This window comes from Narcine bancroftii, chromosome 14 (genome assembly GCF_036971445.1).
Source record: "Narcine bancroftii isolate sNarBan1 chromosome 14, sNarBan1.hap1, whole genome shotgun sequence".
In the NCBI taxonomy this organism is placed as follows: Eukaryota; Metazoa; Chordata; class Chondrichthyes; order Torpediniformes; family Narcinidae; genus Narcine; species Narcine bancroftii.
The window spans coordinates 33,738,706-33,756,526 of record NC_091482.1 but is presented as its reverse complement, the minus strand read 5'-3'; the positions used below and the strand labels follow the sequence as shown (position 1 = coordinate 33,756,526).

General features: G+C 46.5%; 1 protein-coding gene across 7 annotated transcripts in view; it reads left to right on the top strand.

Annotated features, from left to right (window-relative positions):
- Nucleotides 1-15,366, top strand: part of rasa4 (RAS p21 protein activator 4) — a 288,131-nt gene extending 272,765 nt beyond the window's left edge. For 6 of the 7 annotated variants that reach the window (XM_069911332.1, XM_069911330.1, XM_069911335.1 and 3 more), the window contains 2 exons: nt 5,993-6,054; nt 9,157-15,366. In XM_069911332.1, coding sequence (XP_069767433.1) covers nt 5,993-6,054; nt 9,157-9,284 — 190 coding nt within the window. In that variant the 3' untranslated portion in view covers nt 9,285-15,366. The remainder of the gene's footprint in view (nt 1-5,992; nt 6,055-9,156) is intronic. The other variant, XR_011348806.1, reaches the window with a different exon arrangement.
- Nucleotides 15,367-17,821: the final 2,455 nt, after the last annotated feature.

The following is a 17,821-nucleotide window of genomic DNA, read 5'->3' as shown; positions in this document are numbered from 1 at the left end:
GGCAGGAGATACACACTGTACACAGTTACACTGGTGATGGCAAGAGACACACACTGTATGCCGATCAACTGGTGATGGCAGGAGATGTACTCCGTATGCTCACCCACTGGTGATGGAAGGAGATACACTCAGTATACAGTCCCACTGGGGATGACAGTAGATACACTCTATAAACAGTCCCACTGGTGATGGCAATAGATACACTCTGTACGCCAACCACTGGTGATGGCAAGAGTTAAACTCTGTACCAGTCCCACTGGGGATGGCAGGAAATACACTCTGTACACAGTACCACTGGTGATGGCAGGAGATACAGTCAGTACACCGACCCTCTGGTGATGGCAGAAGATACACTTTATACATTTCCACAGGGGATAGCAGGAGATACGCTCTGTACGCAGTCCCACAGATGATGGCTGGAGAAATAATATGTACACAGGCCCCCTAGGGATGGTAGGAGATACACTATAGACACAGTCACACTGGGGATGGCAGGAGATACACTCTATACACAGTCACACTAGGGATGGCAGGACATACACTCTATATCCAGTCCCACTGGTGATGGCAGGAGCTACCTCCTGTACGGAGTCCACTGGGGATGGCAGGACATACACTCTGTACACATTTCCACTGGGGATGGCAGGAGATACACTCTGTAGACAGTACCATTGGTAATGGCAGTAGATACAATCTGTACGCAGTCACACAGGGGATGGTAGGAGAGATGCTATATATGCAGTCCCACTGGGGATGGCAGGAGATATTCTCTATACACAGTCCCATTGGTGATGGCAGGCGATACACTTGTATGAAGTCCCACTGGTTATCACAGGAGATACTCTCTATGCACAGTCCCACTGTTGATGGCAAGAGATACAGCCTACGCCCACCCACTGGTGATGGCAGGATATACACTCTGAACGCATGACCACTGGTAATGGCAGAAGATATAATCTGCACACAGTCCCACTGGGAATGGCAGGAGATACACACTATATGCAGTCCCATTGGTGATGGCAGGAGTTACACACTATCCATAGTACGACTGGTGATGGCAAGAGATACGCTATGTATGCCGACCCACTGGTGATTGAAAGAGTTACACTCTGTACGCCTAGTCACTTGTGATGGCAGGCGATACACTTGTACGAAGTCCCACTGGTTATGGCAAGACATACTCTCTATGCATAGTCCCACTGTTGATGGCAGGAGATACACCCTACACACACCCTCTGGTGATGGCAGGAGATGCACTCCGTACGCTGTCCCACAGGTGAAGGAAGGAGATACACTTTTTACACAGTCCCACTTGTGATTGCAGATGATACACTCTGTACGCAGTACCACACAAAATGGCAGGAAATACACTCTGTACACAGTTCCACTGGTGATGCCAGGAGATACACTCTGTAAACTGTCCCATTGGGGATGGCAGGAGATACAGCCTACATCCAGTCCCACTGGTGTTGGCAAGAGCTACCTCCTGTACGGAGTCCACTGGGGATGGGAGGACATACACTCTATACACAGTCCCACTAGTGATGGCAAGAGTTAAACTCTGTACCAGTTCCACTGGGGATGGCAGGAAATACACTCTGTACACAGTACCACTGGTAATGGAAGGAGTTACACTCTATATGCAGTCCCACTGGGGATGGCAGGAGATACCCTCTATACACCGTCCCAGTGGTTATAGCAGGATGTACACTCTGTATACAGTCCCACTGGTGATGGCAGGTGATACACTTGTACGAAGTCCCACTGGTTATGGCAGGAGATACACCCTACGCCCACCCACTGGTGATGGCAGGAGATGCACTCCTTACGCTGACTCACTGGTGAAGGCAGGAGATACACTTTTTACACAGTCCCACTTGTGATTGCAGCTGATGCACTCTGTCCGCAGTACCACACATAAGGCAAGAAATATACTCAGTACACAGTTCCACTGGTGATGCCAGGAGATACACTCTGTACGCCTGCCCACTGGTGATGGCAGGAGAAACACTTGTATGAAATCCCACTTGTTATGGCAGGAGATACTCTCTATATACTGTCCCACTGGTGATGGCAGGAGATACATTCTCTTCGCCGACCCACTAGTAAAGGCAGGAGTACTCTTACGCATTCTCACTGGTGATGGCAAGAGATTCACTGTAGACGCAGTTCCACTGGAGATGGCAGGAAATACACTCTGTACGCAGTACCACTGGGGATGGCAGGAGATACACTCTATATGCAGTCCCACTGGGGATAGCAGGAGATACCATCTATACACAGTCCCAGTGGTTATAGCAGGAGGTACACACTGTATACAGTCCCACTTGTGATGGCAGGTAATACAATCAGTACACCGACCCACTGGTGATGGCAGGAGATATAATCTGTACACAGGCCCACTAGGGATGGTAGGAGATGCACTATAGACACAGTCACACTGGGGATGGCAGGACGTACACTCTATATCCAGTCCCATTGGTGAAGGCAGGAAATACCTCCTGTGCGGAGTCCACTGGGGATGGGAGGACATACACTCTGTACACAGTCCCACTGTGATGGTAGGAGATGCACTCGGTACGAAATACCACTAGTGATGGCAGGAGATACACTCTGTACGCATGACCACTGGGAATGGCAGGAGATATACTCTGCACTCTGTCCATCTGAGAATGGCAGGAGATACACTCTATATGCTGTCCCATTGGTGATGGCAGGCGATACACGTATGAATTCCGACTGGCTATCACAGGAGTTACTCTCTATACACAGTCCCACTGTTGATGGCAGGAGATACACGCATCACCCACTGGTGATGGCAGGATATACACTTTGTACGCATGACCACTGTGAATGGCAGGAGATATACTCTGCACACTGTCCAACTGGGGATGGCAGGAGATACACTCTATATGCAGTCCCACTGGTGATGGCAGGAGATACACTCTATACATAGTACGACGGGTGATGGCAGGAGATACACTATGTATGCCGACCCACTGGTGATTGAAAGAGTTACACTGTACGCCTGCCCACTGGTGATGGCAGGATATACACTCTGTACGCATGACCACTGGTAATGGCAGGAGATACACTCTGCACGCCTGCCCACTGGTGATGGCAGGAGATACACTCTCTTGTCAGTCCCACTGGTGATTGCAGGAGTACACTCTACGCCCACCCACTGATGATGACACAAAATACACTCGATACGCTGTCCCACTGGTGATGGCAGGAGATATAATCTCTACACAGGCCCACTAGGGATGGTAGGAGATGCACTATAGACACAGTCACACTGGGGATAGCAGAACGTACACTCTATATCCAGTCCCACAGTTGATGGCAGGAACTACATCCTGTACGGAGGCCACTGGGGATGGCAGGACATACACTCTGTACACAGTCCCACTGTGATGGCATTAGATAGACTCAGTACACAGTACCACTGGTGATGGCAGGAGATACTCTCTATACACAATACCACTGGTGATGGCAGAAGATGCACTCCGTACGCTGACCCACTGGTGAGGGCAGGAGGTACACTCTGTACGCAGTCACACTGGAGAAGGCAGGTGATACACTCTATATACAGTCCCACTTTTGATGACAGTAGATACACTCTGTAAACAGTCCCACTGGGGATGGCATGAGATACACTCTGTACGCATGCGCACTGGTGATGGCAGGAGATACACTTGTTTGTAGTCCCACTTGTTAAGGCAGGAGATACTCTCTATACACAGTCCCACTGGTAATGGCAGGAGAAACACTTGTATGAAGTCCCACTTGTTATGGCAGGAGATACTCTCTATACACAGTCCCACTGGTGATGGCAGGAGATACACTCTACGCCCACCTACTGTTGATGGCAGGATATACATTCTCTACGCCGACCCACTAGTGAAGGCAGGAGTACACTCTTTATGCATTCCCACCGGTGATGGCAAGAGATACACTGTGTACGGAGTTCCACTGGAGATGGCAGGAAATACATTCTGTACGCAGTTCCACTGGAGATGGCAGGAGATACTCTCTATGCACAATACCACTGGTAATGGCAGGAGATACACTCTGTATGCCTGCCCACTGGGGATGGCAGGAGATACACTCTCTTGGCAGTCCCTCTGGTGATGGCAGGAGTACACTCTACACCCACCCATTGGTGATGACACGAAATACACTCGATACGCTAACCCACTGGTGATGGCAGGAGATATAATCTGTACACAGGCCCACTAGGAATTGTAGGAGATGCATTATAGACACATTCACACTGGGGATGGCAGGACGTACACTCTATATCCAGTCCCACTGGTGATGGCAGGAACTACCTCCTGTACGGAGTCCACTGGGGATGGCAGGACATACACTCTGTACACAGTCCCACTGTGATGGCATGAGATACACTCAGTACGCAGTACCACTGGTGATGGCAGGAGATACTCTCTATACACAATACCACTGGTATTGGCAGAAGATGCACTCCGTACGCTGACCCACTGGTGATGGCAGGAGGTACACTCTGTACGCAGTCACACTGGAGATGGCAGGTGATACGCTCTATATACAGTCCCAATGTTGATGGTGGAGATACCACTGGTATTGGCAGAAGATGCACTCCGTACGCTGACCCACTGGTGATGGCAGGAGGTACACTCTGTACGCAGTCACACTGGAGATGGCAGATGATACGCTCTATATACAGTCCCAATGTTGATGGTAGGAGATACCACTGGTATTGGCAGAAGATGCACTCCGTACGCTGACCCACTGGTGATGGCAGGAGGTACACTCTGTACGCAGTCACACTGGAGATGGCAGGAGATATTCTCTATACACAATCTCACTGGTGATGGCAGGAGTTGCACTCTGTACACTGTCCCACTGGGGATGGCAGGAGATACACCCTACGCCCACCCACTGGTGATGGCAGGAGATACTCTCTGTACGCTGTCCCACTGATGATGGCAGGAGATACACTCTGTACACAGTCCCACTGGTGATAGCATGAGATACCCTCTGTACACAGTCCAACTGGGATTGCAGGAGATACACTCTATACGCAGTCCCACTGGTGATGGCAGGAGATATTCTCTATACACAATCTCACTGGTGATGGCAGGAGTTGCACTCTGTACACTGTCCCACTGGGGATGGCTGTTGATTGCAAGAGTTACACTCTGTACGCAGTACCAGTGGGGATCGCAGGAGATATACTCTATATACAGTTCCACTGGGTATGGCAGACGATACACTCTACGTCGACACACGTGATGGCAGGAAATATACTCTATACACAGTCCCTCTGGTGATGCATGTGATACACTCTGTACACAGTCCCATTGATCATGGCAGAAGATACACTCTGTACGCAGTCCCACTGGCAATGGCAGGAGATACACTTTGTACACCAACCCACTGGTGTTGGCAAAACTTACACTCTTTACGCAGTCCCATTGGGGATGGCAGGAGATACACTCTGTACACAGTCCCACTTGGGATGGCAGGAGATACACTCTGTACGCCTTCCCACTGGGTATGGCAGGAGATACGCTTTGTACTCCAACCCACTGGGGATGGCAGCTGCTGAATGTGTGGTATAGGAATCATTAACTAAGAACAACTTCTTCAGCAAGGATGACAACCCCCAAAAGTTGATGTTGGCTGAAGACCAGCTTCCTTTGTGAACTCTTGAGTTTTTACAATATTTATTGTTTCAAGGTGACTGTCAGGTTTATTTAAACACTCCATCCACATTCTCAGTTTGTAAATATGGGATTTGAATTCACGTTACCATAATTCTTAATTATTACCATTATTCTTATTGTGGAATGTTTACCTACGTCAGGCATAATTTGTCATGCACAATATTTATTTTGATAGTTTCCCTGTGGTTTTGTGTAACGTTTTTGTTATTTTCTGCAACAATTTGTTGTGTCGTGTGATATTCATTGCGCCACCTTGTAACAGTGTTCTCATTTGCTTATAGACAAAAAGACTTGAAGTGCAAAGGGAGAAGTGACACCTCTTCTCCAGTCAGTTCCAGTGAAGGTAACCTGTGCACAGCATTTACTGAGGCGCGTGCGGTGTTGGGTCCCAGTGTACAATGCTTCTGCTCACACTCAGAACTGACTTTTTTTGCACATTCCCTTATCCCATTGCCCCACCATTACCCACATACCTCTGCCTTCTAGAGATGAAGTTCCAAAATTCAGGTTTATTGTTGTCACCTTTATTTGTCATTCATACCATGCATCACATGGTCAAGACGAGATAGCATTTCTCCAGGACCATGGAGCAGATTTACAAAAATAAAAGTTAAAATAGAAGTTAAAGTTTTCAGATGTGTAACAGCAAAAGTCCACAGTTCACTATCTACAAATATTCTGGGAGTTCAGGAGTCTGAAAGCTTGCGGGGGGAGAAAGCTGTTGCCCAATCTGGACATAAGGACCTGCTGCTACTGTATCTCCTACCAGATGGCAGAAGGGAGAACAGTTTACATGAGGGGTGTGTGGAGCCCTTCACCATGTTTATTGCCTTTTGCCTGCATTGAGTGTTGTAGGTGTCCTTCATGGTAGGAAAAGAGCCCCCAATGATATTTTCCACTGACTTCACAATCCTCTGCAGGGTCTTGCAGTCTGAGAGAACGTACATGACATCACATACAACCCTGAGATTCTTTTCTCTGCGGGCACAGCAGAGTTACCCCTAATTGGTAGTGCAAAAAAAAAACTGTACACAGCATAAATTTTCTTTCTTTGACTTGGCTTCGCGGACGGAAATTTATGGAGGGGTAATGTCCACGTCAGCTGCAGGCTCGTTTGTGGCTAACAAGTCCGATGCAGGACAGGCAGACATGGTTGCAGCGGTTGCAAGGGAAAATTGGTGGGTTGGGGTTGGGTGTTGGGTTTTTCCTCCTTTGTCTTTTGTCAGTGAAGTGGGCTCTGTGGTCTTCTTCAAAGGAGGTTGCTGCCTGCCGAACTGTGAGGCGCCAAGATGCACGGTTTGAGGCGAGATCAGCCCACTGGCGGTGGTCAATGGGGCAGGCACCAAGAGATTTCTTTAGGCAGTCCTTGTACCTCTTCTTTGGTGCACCTCTGTCACGGTGGCCAGTGGAGAGCTCGCCATATAACACGATCTTGGGAAGGCGATGGTCCTCCATTCTGGAGACGTGACCTACCCAGCGCAGTTGGATCTTCAGCAGCATGGATTCGATGCTGTCGGCCCCTGCCATCTCGAGTACTTCGATGTTAGGGATGAAGTCGCTCCAATGAATGTTGAGGATGGAGCGGAGACAACGCTGGTGGAAGCGTTCTAGGAGCCGTAGGTGATGCCGGTAGAGGACCCATGATTCGGAGTAAACAGATAAAGAACTGTAAACAGATAACGAATGCAAACAAGCCGACTGTGCAATACAGAGAGAACAAAAATCAATGAAGTGCCCAAGTCCCTGATTGAGTTTGTCGTTGAGGAGTGTGATGGTGGAGGGGAAGCAGCTGTTCCTGAACCTGGTGGTGTGAGGCTTGTGGGAGCCCTGATGAGATTGTTGCAGTTCCCCATTTCTCCACCAGCCTTCGAGATCCTGTTGAAAACCTACGTCCTTGCCCCAGTTTTTAGTCACCTCACCAATATCTTCCAAGGCACTGCTACTATTGAAAGGGGAGGTCCATGCAGTTAGACCATTCATACAGAGTCAAAAGGGTCAGTCATTGTACTGGAGAATGACCATGGAGATTTGCCCTCAGGAGTGTTTAATAAGGGAGTACATACGGTAACAAATGCATTGTCCTCAGTTTTATTTTTTATACTGACTTTAATGGAGCTGATTTGGAACTAAAATACTTTGTATTTTAACTTCTCGAGTTTTTCACAGCACTGTTGGTATAGTGGTTAGTGCAATGTTATTGCAGTGTCGGTGACCTGGGCTTGAATCTGCCATAAGGAGTTTCTACTTACGCCCCGTGTCCACACGGATTTTTTCTGGGTGCTCTGGTTTCCTCCCACCTTCCAAAGATGGTCAGAATTAGTAGGGTGATTAATCACATGGGACGGTGCGGGCTCATGAACCAGAAGGACTGTGCTGTATCTCTAACCTAAAGCTCAGATAAAACCCTGTCTGACCTTTCAGACCCTGATGACCCTAATTATTCAGCATCCGGTGACATTGACTGCGCTCCCTTCCGCTCACTCGGCCCCCTGTTCCCACGCTCCCTTTAACCCCACCCTCTTTGTGCTGCCATTCAGTTGCCCTGGGTCATGTCACCCAACCTTCATCAAAGTGGCCAGACTCCCTTTTCCCACACTTCCTTCTGCTGTGTAACATCTAAAACATGGGTGAAATACAAATGTTATGCTATCAGGATTCAGGAGTCTGGAAGATCCACTAATTGGGTATCAGGTCTGAGTGCGCTAGGTTATTAGAATTATATGTATCAACTGCATGGGGGTTGTGATAGTCTGGATTTATCGACCCAGTGAACCGTGGCCACTGGAGCCCTGAACCTATATAAGGCTGAGGTCGATGTCCGACTTCTCCATAGATTAGTCGGTTCTGTGGGATTTAGTTCCAGACTAGGCCAGTCATGACAGTGAATGACAGCCAATTAGACCCGCTCACACTCAGATCTGAACTAGTCATTGCAGTGGTGAGAAACTGCCTCCCAGAACTGGACTTGCTCAGTGATCCAGGACACAGACAACGCCAGTTTGTTTCAAACCTGCACTCTCAAAACTTCATCTGTACAAAGTGAAGAGAGGAAAGTCTATGGGGAGACATCAGGGGAGGTTTTTAACACAGAGTAGTTGTAGGGCCCTAGAATGCCTTAGATAGTGGAGGCTTAAACAGTGGGGACATTTCTGAGATTCTTAGACAGACACATGGTAGGAATATGTAGGTCGGTACCACATCGAGGGCTGAACTTGCACTGAGCTGTAATGTTCTATGTTCTTAAACCTACCTTGGGGAGGTGCCTAAAATACATGCGGTGTCTCCTCCTCCCCCCTCCCATCCCCCTCATTTTAGTGACCAGCCTGTGTAAAGGTTCCTCTGGGGAAATGTTGGATAGCAACATGCAGAAAGGCAGGATGGGTGTGGTCCCTTGCGGCGTGCACCAGAGCAGAGTGCTCTTTTCTGAGATGACTTTCCATTGCAGAGACTGATATGGTGGACATGCCCCACAAACTATTCCAAATCATCCAGGACTTGGAGAATGCTCATCGAAGTTTTGAACATGGCGAGACGTCAGTGAACAAGAACATGTCTGTCGAGCTGCTCACATAAAGAGGAAGTGAGCTTGAGGTTGATCGAATGAACATTGCAATTGCATAAAATATTTGTATTACTACATTGCAGTAGTATTTCTATCTTCTTGCATTAATACTTGGCCCAGACATTCCTATCTGTTTTGAATTATGCAAAACGTAGTCCTTGGCAAAAAGAAGTGAGAACATGTACTTTCACTAATGAATCTATTGAACTGTTTGTCAATGTGTTTGCATCTCATTGAACACTGACAGAGCTCTTTCCACTGCAGCTTTGCCCAGACACTGTTGAACCAAATGAAGACCATTGGTTGGCACTTCCAATCAGCTGCTCTCTACAGAGAGATTGCTGGCTTCGAATGGAATAATCCTGCAGCCAGATCGTTGCCAGCAAGATAGGCCACAGGGTCTTCAGGGCCACCTCCCTCAATGATGCCTCATGCCTCATTCAATTGGGCACATCAAAAAGATCCCTAGACTCACTTTCAATTCAGAAAACCCCCTTAATTCCCTTTAGAGAATGCTTTATGTGTCCCTTTTATACAAAAAAAAACCCAAGTTCAGATGCAGGGACAATTCCATTCATGGGATTGAGGGAACTCCCATGAACAGAACATCAGGACACCCTGCTCCTCAACCTTCAGCACCCATGGATTAGGTGATCTCCTTCTCTCAGGATGGGATGTCCTCCTGAACCCAGAGTTGGTCAGTGAGGACCCCAAATGGAGGTGTGTTCTAAAATGTAGGGTCTGCTGCTTGTTCCGGTGGTCTCAGCACTCCTCGGAGGAGAATTTGCATTTCCTCTACCTTCCTTGAATGGTTGGGGGCTTGCTGCGCAAAGGGTGGCCGGTGATGTGGAATGCAGCCAGAGATCTTATGTTTGGTGTGCCAGGAAGCATGGCTCTGTGATCAATGGCTGATGAAAGCAGTGCATAAACTGAATCCTTCAGCTGAGGAGCTGGTTTGGAGGGAAGGTGAGGGTTTGTCCTATCCCAAGCCGAGGCTTGAGACAAGACATGACAAACAACAGTGGTCCCTGTCCTGATTTCTGTTCATTGCTAGTTGTGGCAATGACACAGTGCAAGTTGATACCAACAAGCCCTGGCAGAATATTGATGAAGATTGCTTGTTCTGGAACCAGGTCAAAGTGAGAAATTGAGAATTGACGCTTGCTTGTAGGGAGCTGATCATATCAGTTTATTATGCAGACATTGAATGTTGTTGCTATATCATGTGGTATGTAGACCCTGCAATCTGGACTAAATTATCTGGATTATGAGAGTCTATGTATCCTTCAGAATCCAGATACACTCTGAAGTATACTCTTCAATACATTTTGAAAGCCACAGCCCTTTACCATAGCTTTCACCATATGTATTTTATTGGGTTCAGACAATATATTTTATAAGAGGGCCTAAGCTCTGAAAAATATGACTTAGAATTCCCATAGGAACAGTATGTTGTACTATACCTAGGCATGTGACATTGCAACCATATAAAAAGATAACATAATATACACAGTTTATAGAATCACATCACATTTTATTTCAAACAGGTAGGTCCATAATTTGAAATAGCTTACAACACCTCATCAAATCCTTCAGCATTCTAATGGGTTCGTCGTCCGCTGTGTTCTGATATCCCAGAATAATCTATTCATCTTCTCCAGGCTCAGTTAACATGCACCAGACCAGAGACCAGAGACCAGAGTCTATGTGACGATTTTTGTTGTTATAATTAACATCATACCTATCGACATCATGCAGGAGATGACTGACACCTTCGTCACCTTGAACCTTCCTCTGGACTTGGTTCTACCTTGATCTCCTTCACGTCCCTGCGTGGGCCCAATCCATCTGCTCCCACTTTCATTTTCTTATGGTCACTTATACTCCCTTCTGAATCTGTCTGCATTTCTGCCCGTTCACTCCAGACCTCAACCTCCTTCCTTGGCTCTTGATCAATGGGAGCAGTTTCGACTTACAGCAAAAGGAGTAACTCAGTGGCTCGGGCAGTGTTTTGGGGAGAAAGGGAACTGTTGGCGTTTCCAACTGGACCCCTGCATTGAGACGGAGAGAGTAGAAGGGAGAGATCTAGTATAATCAGGGAGGAAGGAGTTGGACACAGGCCAGTAGGAGATTGGTGAACCAGGGAGGGGATGAAGGATGACGGACAGATGTGGAGGGTGAGGGATGGAGATTGGGAAATAAGAGGCAGTTGATTGGAAGATGCCAAAGAAAGGGTGAGAGAGTCAAAAGGGAAAAAAGGGATGTTCAGTGAAGGAAGATGTCTCCAATTTCTATTTACTCTTTATATGATTTGAAATAGCCTTATCAGATGGCTCTACAACCTCCTCTGATCCATTTCATCCATCCTGACCACATCCCTCATTCTTCGCTTAAATCATTACATCCTTCCTAATGTGTGGCACAGAAATGGGCGCATTACTCCAGGAGTGGCCAGGACAAGTGTTTCACAAAGGCTCGTCATGGTGGCATGGTGTGATTGACATTGGTAGCCTTGTGGACTGCGAGGAAGGCTTTTAAAGCTTGCCAAGCGATCGGGACCATCTGGAAAAATGGGCTGCAAAAATGACAGATGGGATTGAATGCAGACAATTGCGAGGTGTGGGAGGACAAACCTGGGTTGGACATAGTAAATGGTAGGGCATCGAGGAGAGCAGTAGAACAGAGGGATCTTGGAACACAGACACATAATTCCATGAAAGTGACATCACAGGTTAAAAAAGGTAAGGGTTCCTTTACTGACATGTAATACTACATTTAGAATGTAAAAAACATGAAAATTCCTTAACTTTTGTCCGCCATAAGCCAATTTGTCCAGCATCCCTCACAGAAACCTACAGCACCTGGCGTTCCTAGGCGGTCTCCCCTGCAAGTACCGACTAGTCCTGAACCTGCTTAACTTCTGAGATCAGACAATCCCAGGCACCTTGACAGGGCTGTAAAGAGAGCTTTTTGGCATATTGGCCATCATAAATCAAACTATTGAGTATGGGAGTTGGGATGTTATGGTAAAGTTATACAAGATATTGGTGAGGCCAAATGTGGAGTATTATGTGCAGTTTTGGTCACCAAACTACAGGAAAGAAATCAATAAGATAGAAAGAGGGCAGAGAAATTCTACAAAGATGTTGCCCGGACTTGAAGAGCTGAGTTACAGAGAAAGTTTGAAGAAAGAGTCAGAGAATTGGGGTGGGGGTGGGATTTGATAGAGGTGTACAAAATGATGATAGGGTAACTTCAAGCAGGCCTTTCCACTGAGGTGGGGTGAGTCAAGAACTTGAGGACATGGGTTAAGGGTGAGATGTTTAAGGGGAACATTAGGGGAAATTCTTCACTCCAGGGTGGTGAGAGTGTGGAGTGAGCTGTCAGGAAGTGGTGAATGCGGATTCGAGTTTGACATTAAAGGTGGAATGGGTACACGGGTGGGAGAAGTTTGGAGGGCCATGGTCTGGATGCAGGTTGATAGGACTAGGCAGAAGAATAGTGTGGCACTAGAAGATGGGCCATAGGGCAGGATTCTGTTTATCTGTGGTTGAACAGTTTTTAGAATTATGCCTCTATTTATTTTGCTTCTTCCCATCAAAGTGTAACATTTCACATCACCTAGTGTTAAGTTTCATCTGTCATCTTTGTAATCGTATGTGAAGGAGATTGAATCAGGAAAGGGTGAAGGATAAAAGAAAAGTGCCCAGGTGGAGGCAAATGATTGGCAGGTGTCAGCCGAAAGGAGAGAGAGGCAATATGAATGAACAGGGATCTGCTAATCCCTGCCACCCTGTCCGCATCACACCGATAATTTCCCCTCTTTCCTCTCATTAAAGATTCTGAACTGAAATGTTGACTGTTCTCCTCCTGCCACTGATGCTGCTCGGACCCACAGGGAACCTCCTGTAGGTTCCTTTCTGTATTTTATTTCCTCTCCCTGTTTTCCATCCCATCTTGCCCTTCCCTTCCATCTGCGATCTCCACTGTTCCGAGGTATCTGGAAGATTCTAGCCCTGGCCTCTGGCGAAGTCTAGATTATCACTTCACTTCCAGTTGCCAAAGCCCCCAGGCTCTCACACAGCCTCCCTTAACATTCCCCTGACCCTTCAGTAGAACTCTCTCACCAGGCCTTTGATTTTCTTGCTCTGATGTGGTTTTAATATTGGCATTTCTTTGATCATTGGTTTTGTGAGGTGCCGTGGAATGTCTGACTCTATCGGGTGGCACGATTAGCATAGCGGTTGGCACCATGGTCTTTCAGCACCGGCCACCCGGGTTCAAATCCGCTGCTGTCTGTGAGGAGTTAGTACGTTCTCCCCGTGTCTTTGTGGATTTCCTACGGGTGCTCCGGGTTCCTTCCACCCTCCAAAGGTTAGTAGTTTGCATGGTACTTGGGTGGCATAGGCTCGCGGGCTAAAGGTTTGGACTGCGGAGGCTGCGGAAGTGCTGGAGGTGAATCTTTGGGCACTCGGTGACCCTGGGGGGACTGTCTTTTGCTTCTCTTTCTCTGACTGTAAGAGGCGCTTCAGGCAATTTCTGCCGATGGTGAATCTGTCTCCCTTATGGCAGAAGAAAAGCAAATTCCGTGTAATATTCACTTATTACATAACAATGAATGGAATCGTGGGCTAAAAGGGCCCATTACTGTGCTGTATATTTAAATTAAATGCGTCAGTTCCCTTTAGTTTTCAGAATCAGCGGAATGTCAATGCTGGAATTACTCAGGCAGGATCTCAGGGCAGACATTGAGTTGGTAGCAGGGAGTGTGAGCCTAATGACTAAGCCTGCTCTGTGAAAGGGGGTGACTATAGCCTCTTTCAGTGATCCCAGTAATCAAATGGCAATCGGTCTTTAAAGTGGCAAGTGTGAAAGCAAAATCTGCTCAACACCAGTGTCAGATGACATCATCTCATGCTAGGGATTGGCCGGCCTCGATCCCTGGCGTCTGTAGACGCCGGCGTTGAGATCAGGTAAGTGTGAAAGGGGCAGCGACATTGCAGGCACTTCCTATTAAAGGTAGAACAGACCAAATGCAGGGGATAAACCCTCACAAGTGCACAAGTGTTCAGTATCCCAATTAGGAGTGGTCCAGTGTGAAAAGCCAAACCCCCATTCCTATCCCAGGACACTGAACAGCACATTTACTGGAATGCAGTCTGAAAGGGACTCATGACTACATTCTGAGAGAGTAGCTCATGTGTTTCCTTCAGGGCCGAGCAGGTACGTTCCAAACTGCTGACTCTTGTTCTCCATTGGTGAATCCATCTTCCGGTGGCTCATGGAAGCTAAACTGGAAATCCCAGGATCTGAGAATCTGTCTTCGCACTGAGGTGTCCATCATTTCAAGATTCAAAATTTCATATAATCAAACAGGTGTAATATTACACAAAATTTGCTTTAGGCAGATTCACCATCAGCAGAAATTGCCGCACCCCACCCCCCCCCCCCCCCCCCCCCCACCACCCCTTCCACATTCTGCTGCACAACACAGTTAACACAAAACCACTGGGGTTGGAAATTTGAAAGTAAAACAACAAGTCAGGCAGCATCTGTGGAGAAGGAGCAAGAGTTTAGTTGGACGCCTCCCTCCACAGTTTTTATTTTGTGGAACCATCACTCTGTGATTCAGACAGTAAAATGTTTGATATGGCTTGCATCCTGGATGCAAAGGAAGCCTCAAACAACCGGCTCTCTGTGATATTCAGGCCCAGCGTTATGCTCAAAGAAAGACTAGATATTATTGCATTGTCGTTGCAAACGAACTCCCAAGCTGCACAAATCCCCTGATATATTTGGAATCCGAAGATCCAGGGAGGCTGGAATGTTGAAGATGATAAATGTTCAAATTAGAGATTTCAATTGAGATTAAATTATCCCAAGATTCTTCTAGTCCTAGAGGTGTGGCAGGAATCTATTTTAATTAAAACCTTCAGTACTCTTACAAGATCTTGTCATCTGATGCCATGGATCCTCATTGGACCGACTGACCACACTGTCAACATAACTATTATTTGTGAGAGATTGTTCTAGATGCATGTAAATTTCTCTTTTATAATCTGTTTAGGATAATAAAGTAATTTGTTGATTGTGTTCGCTGGTCTGAATTGTCATTTATTTTGCTCCCTGATCTGGCTGTGGATCTCCTGTTGGGTGTGGATTTTATCCACAGAAGAAAGCCATCCATGGAAATTCAAATGAAAAGATCTGGATGACTCCAATGGGTGTTTCTTGCCTGGCCATTGGAACAAGTGTGCCGCTGCTGGCTTCTCTCTGCGTCTTCTCCTTTCCCGGCGAGGGGTGTGATGGATGGTGATTATAAGGATATGCTGCCTCCCTGGTGCAAGGGTGCGGGATATCTCAAATCGGGTCCAGAGTATTCTAAAAAGGGGAAGGCGAACAGCCTGATGTCTTGGTACATGTGGGTACCAATGACATAGATAAAAAGGAGGAAGTACTGAAAAAGGATTACAGAGAGCTAGGACAGAAACTAAGAAATAGGACAGCCAGAGTGGTGATCTCTGGTTTGCTACCTGTGCCAAGTGCAACTGAGGACAAAAATGGAAGGTTAAGAAAAATGAATGTGTGGCTGAGGGGCTGGTGTAAAGGACAGGATTTTGGCTTCTTGGCTCATTGGGATCTCTTTTGGGGAAGGCATGACCTCTACAATAAGGATGGGTTACACCTAAACCCAAAAGGGGTCAATATATTGGCAGCTAGGTTTGGTACAGCCGTCGGGTGCGGTTTAAACTAATTTGGCAGGGGGGTGGGAACATGTATGATAGGGCAAAGGACAGAAAAGATAAAACAGCAAAAGTTAGGTTAGGCAGCGAAAGTAAAAAATCAGAAAGAGCAAGGAAGGTGAAAAAAGCAAATCTGAAGGCTTTATATCTTAATGTGAGAAGCATTCGGAACAAGGTAGATGAATTATATGTGGAAATTGAGATAAACAAATATGATTTGATTGGGATTACAGAAACATGGCTGCAGGGTGGGCAAGCCTGGGAACTTAAAATCCCGGGGTATACGATATTTAGGAGGGATCGGAAAGAAAGAAAAGGGGGTGGGGTAGTATTGATGGTGAGAGAAGGGACCGACACGATTGACAGGAAGGATATTAACTCAGAAGATGCGGAATCTATATGGGTAGAACTGAGGAATAGCAAGGGGTGGAAAACGTTAGTGGGGGTAGTATATAGGCCTCCAAATAGTAGTGCAGAGGTGAGGGAAGGCATTAAAAGAGAAATTAGAAAAGTGTGCAATAAGGGAACAGCTGTCATCATGGGAGACTTTAATTTGCATATAGATTGGACTAGCCAAATTAGTTAAAATACTGAGGAGGAGGAATTCCTTGAATGTTTACGGACGGTTATCTAGACCAATATGTCGAGGAATCAACTCGGGAGGAGGCCATTTTAGATTGGGTATTATGCAATGATAAGGGGCTAATCAACAATCTTGTTCTACGAGGCCCTTTGGGTAGGAGCGATCACAATATGATCGAATTCTCACTCGACATGGAGAGTGATGAAATTAAAACTGAGACTAAGGTCCTGAATTTAAATAAAGGGAATTATGATGGTATGAGACGGGAGTTGAGTAAGATTGATTGGGTGGTGTTTATGGGGGAGTTGACTGTGGAAAGAGAATGGAAAGCATTCACAGATCTAATGGAGAAATTGCAAAAATCGTTATAAACCAAAAAAGGTGACTCAACCGTGGATAACAAGGGAAATTAGAGACAGCATTGGGTCCAAAAAGAGAGCATATCAATTGGCCAAAAAAAGTACCGCAACCGAAGACTGGGAGCAGTTCAAGATGCACCAAAGGAGGACAAAGGGATTAATCAAGAGAGCAAAAATAAATTACGAAAGTAAGCTTGCGGCAAATATAAAAACCGACTGCAAAAGCTTTTATAAATATGTCAAGAGGAAAAGATTGGTGAAATCCAGAGTAGGTCCTTTGCAGACGGAATCAGGGGAATATATAATGGGGAATAAGGAAATGGCAGACCAATTAAATTCTTACATTAGTTCTGTTTTTACAAGAGAGGATACAAATAACCTCCCAAGGATGTTGGGAAACATAGAGACTAATGCAAGGGAGGAACTGAAAGAAATCAGTATCTCTAAGGACATGGTCTTGGGGAAATTGATGGGATTGAAGGCCGATAAATCCCAAGGGCCTGATAATCTACATCCTAGGGTACTCAAGGAAGTGGCCATTCAGATAGCAGATGCTTTAAGAATTATTTTCCAGAACTCGATAGACTCAGGATCAGTACCCATGGATTGGAGGGTAGCTAATGTTACCCCACTATTTAAAAAGGGGGGTAGAGAAAAAGAGGGAAATTATCGGCCTGTGAGCCTTACATCAGTAGTGGGCAAAATGATGGAATCCATTATTAAGGATGTAATAGCGGAGCATATGACTAGCAGAGAAGGGATCGGACGGAGTCAACATGGATTTACAAAAGGTAAATCGTGCTTGACAAATCTATTGGAATTCTTTGAGATGGTGACAGGTAAAATAGATGGGGGAGAGCCAG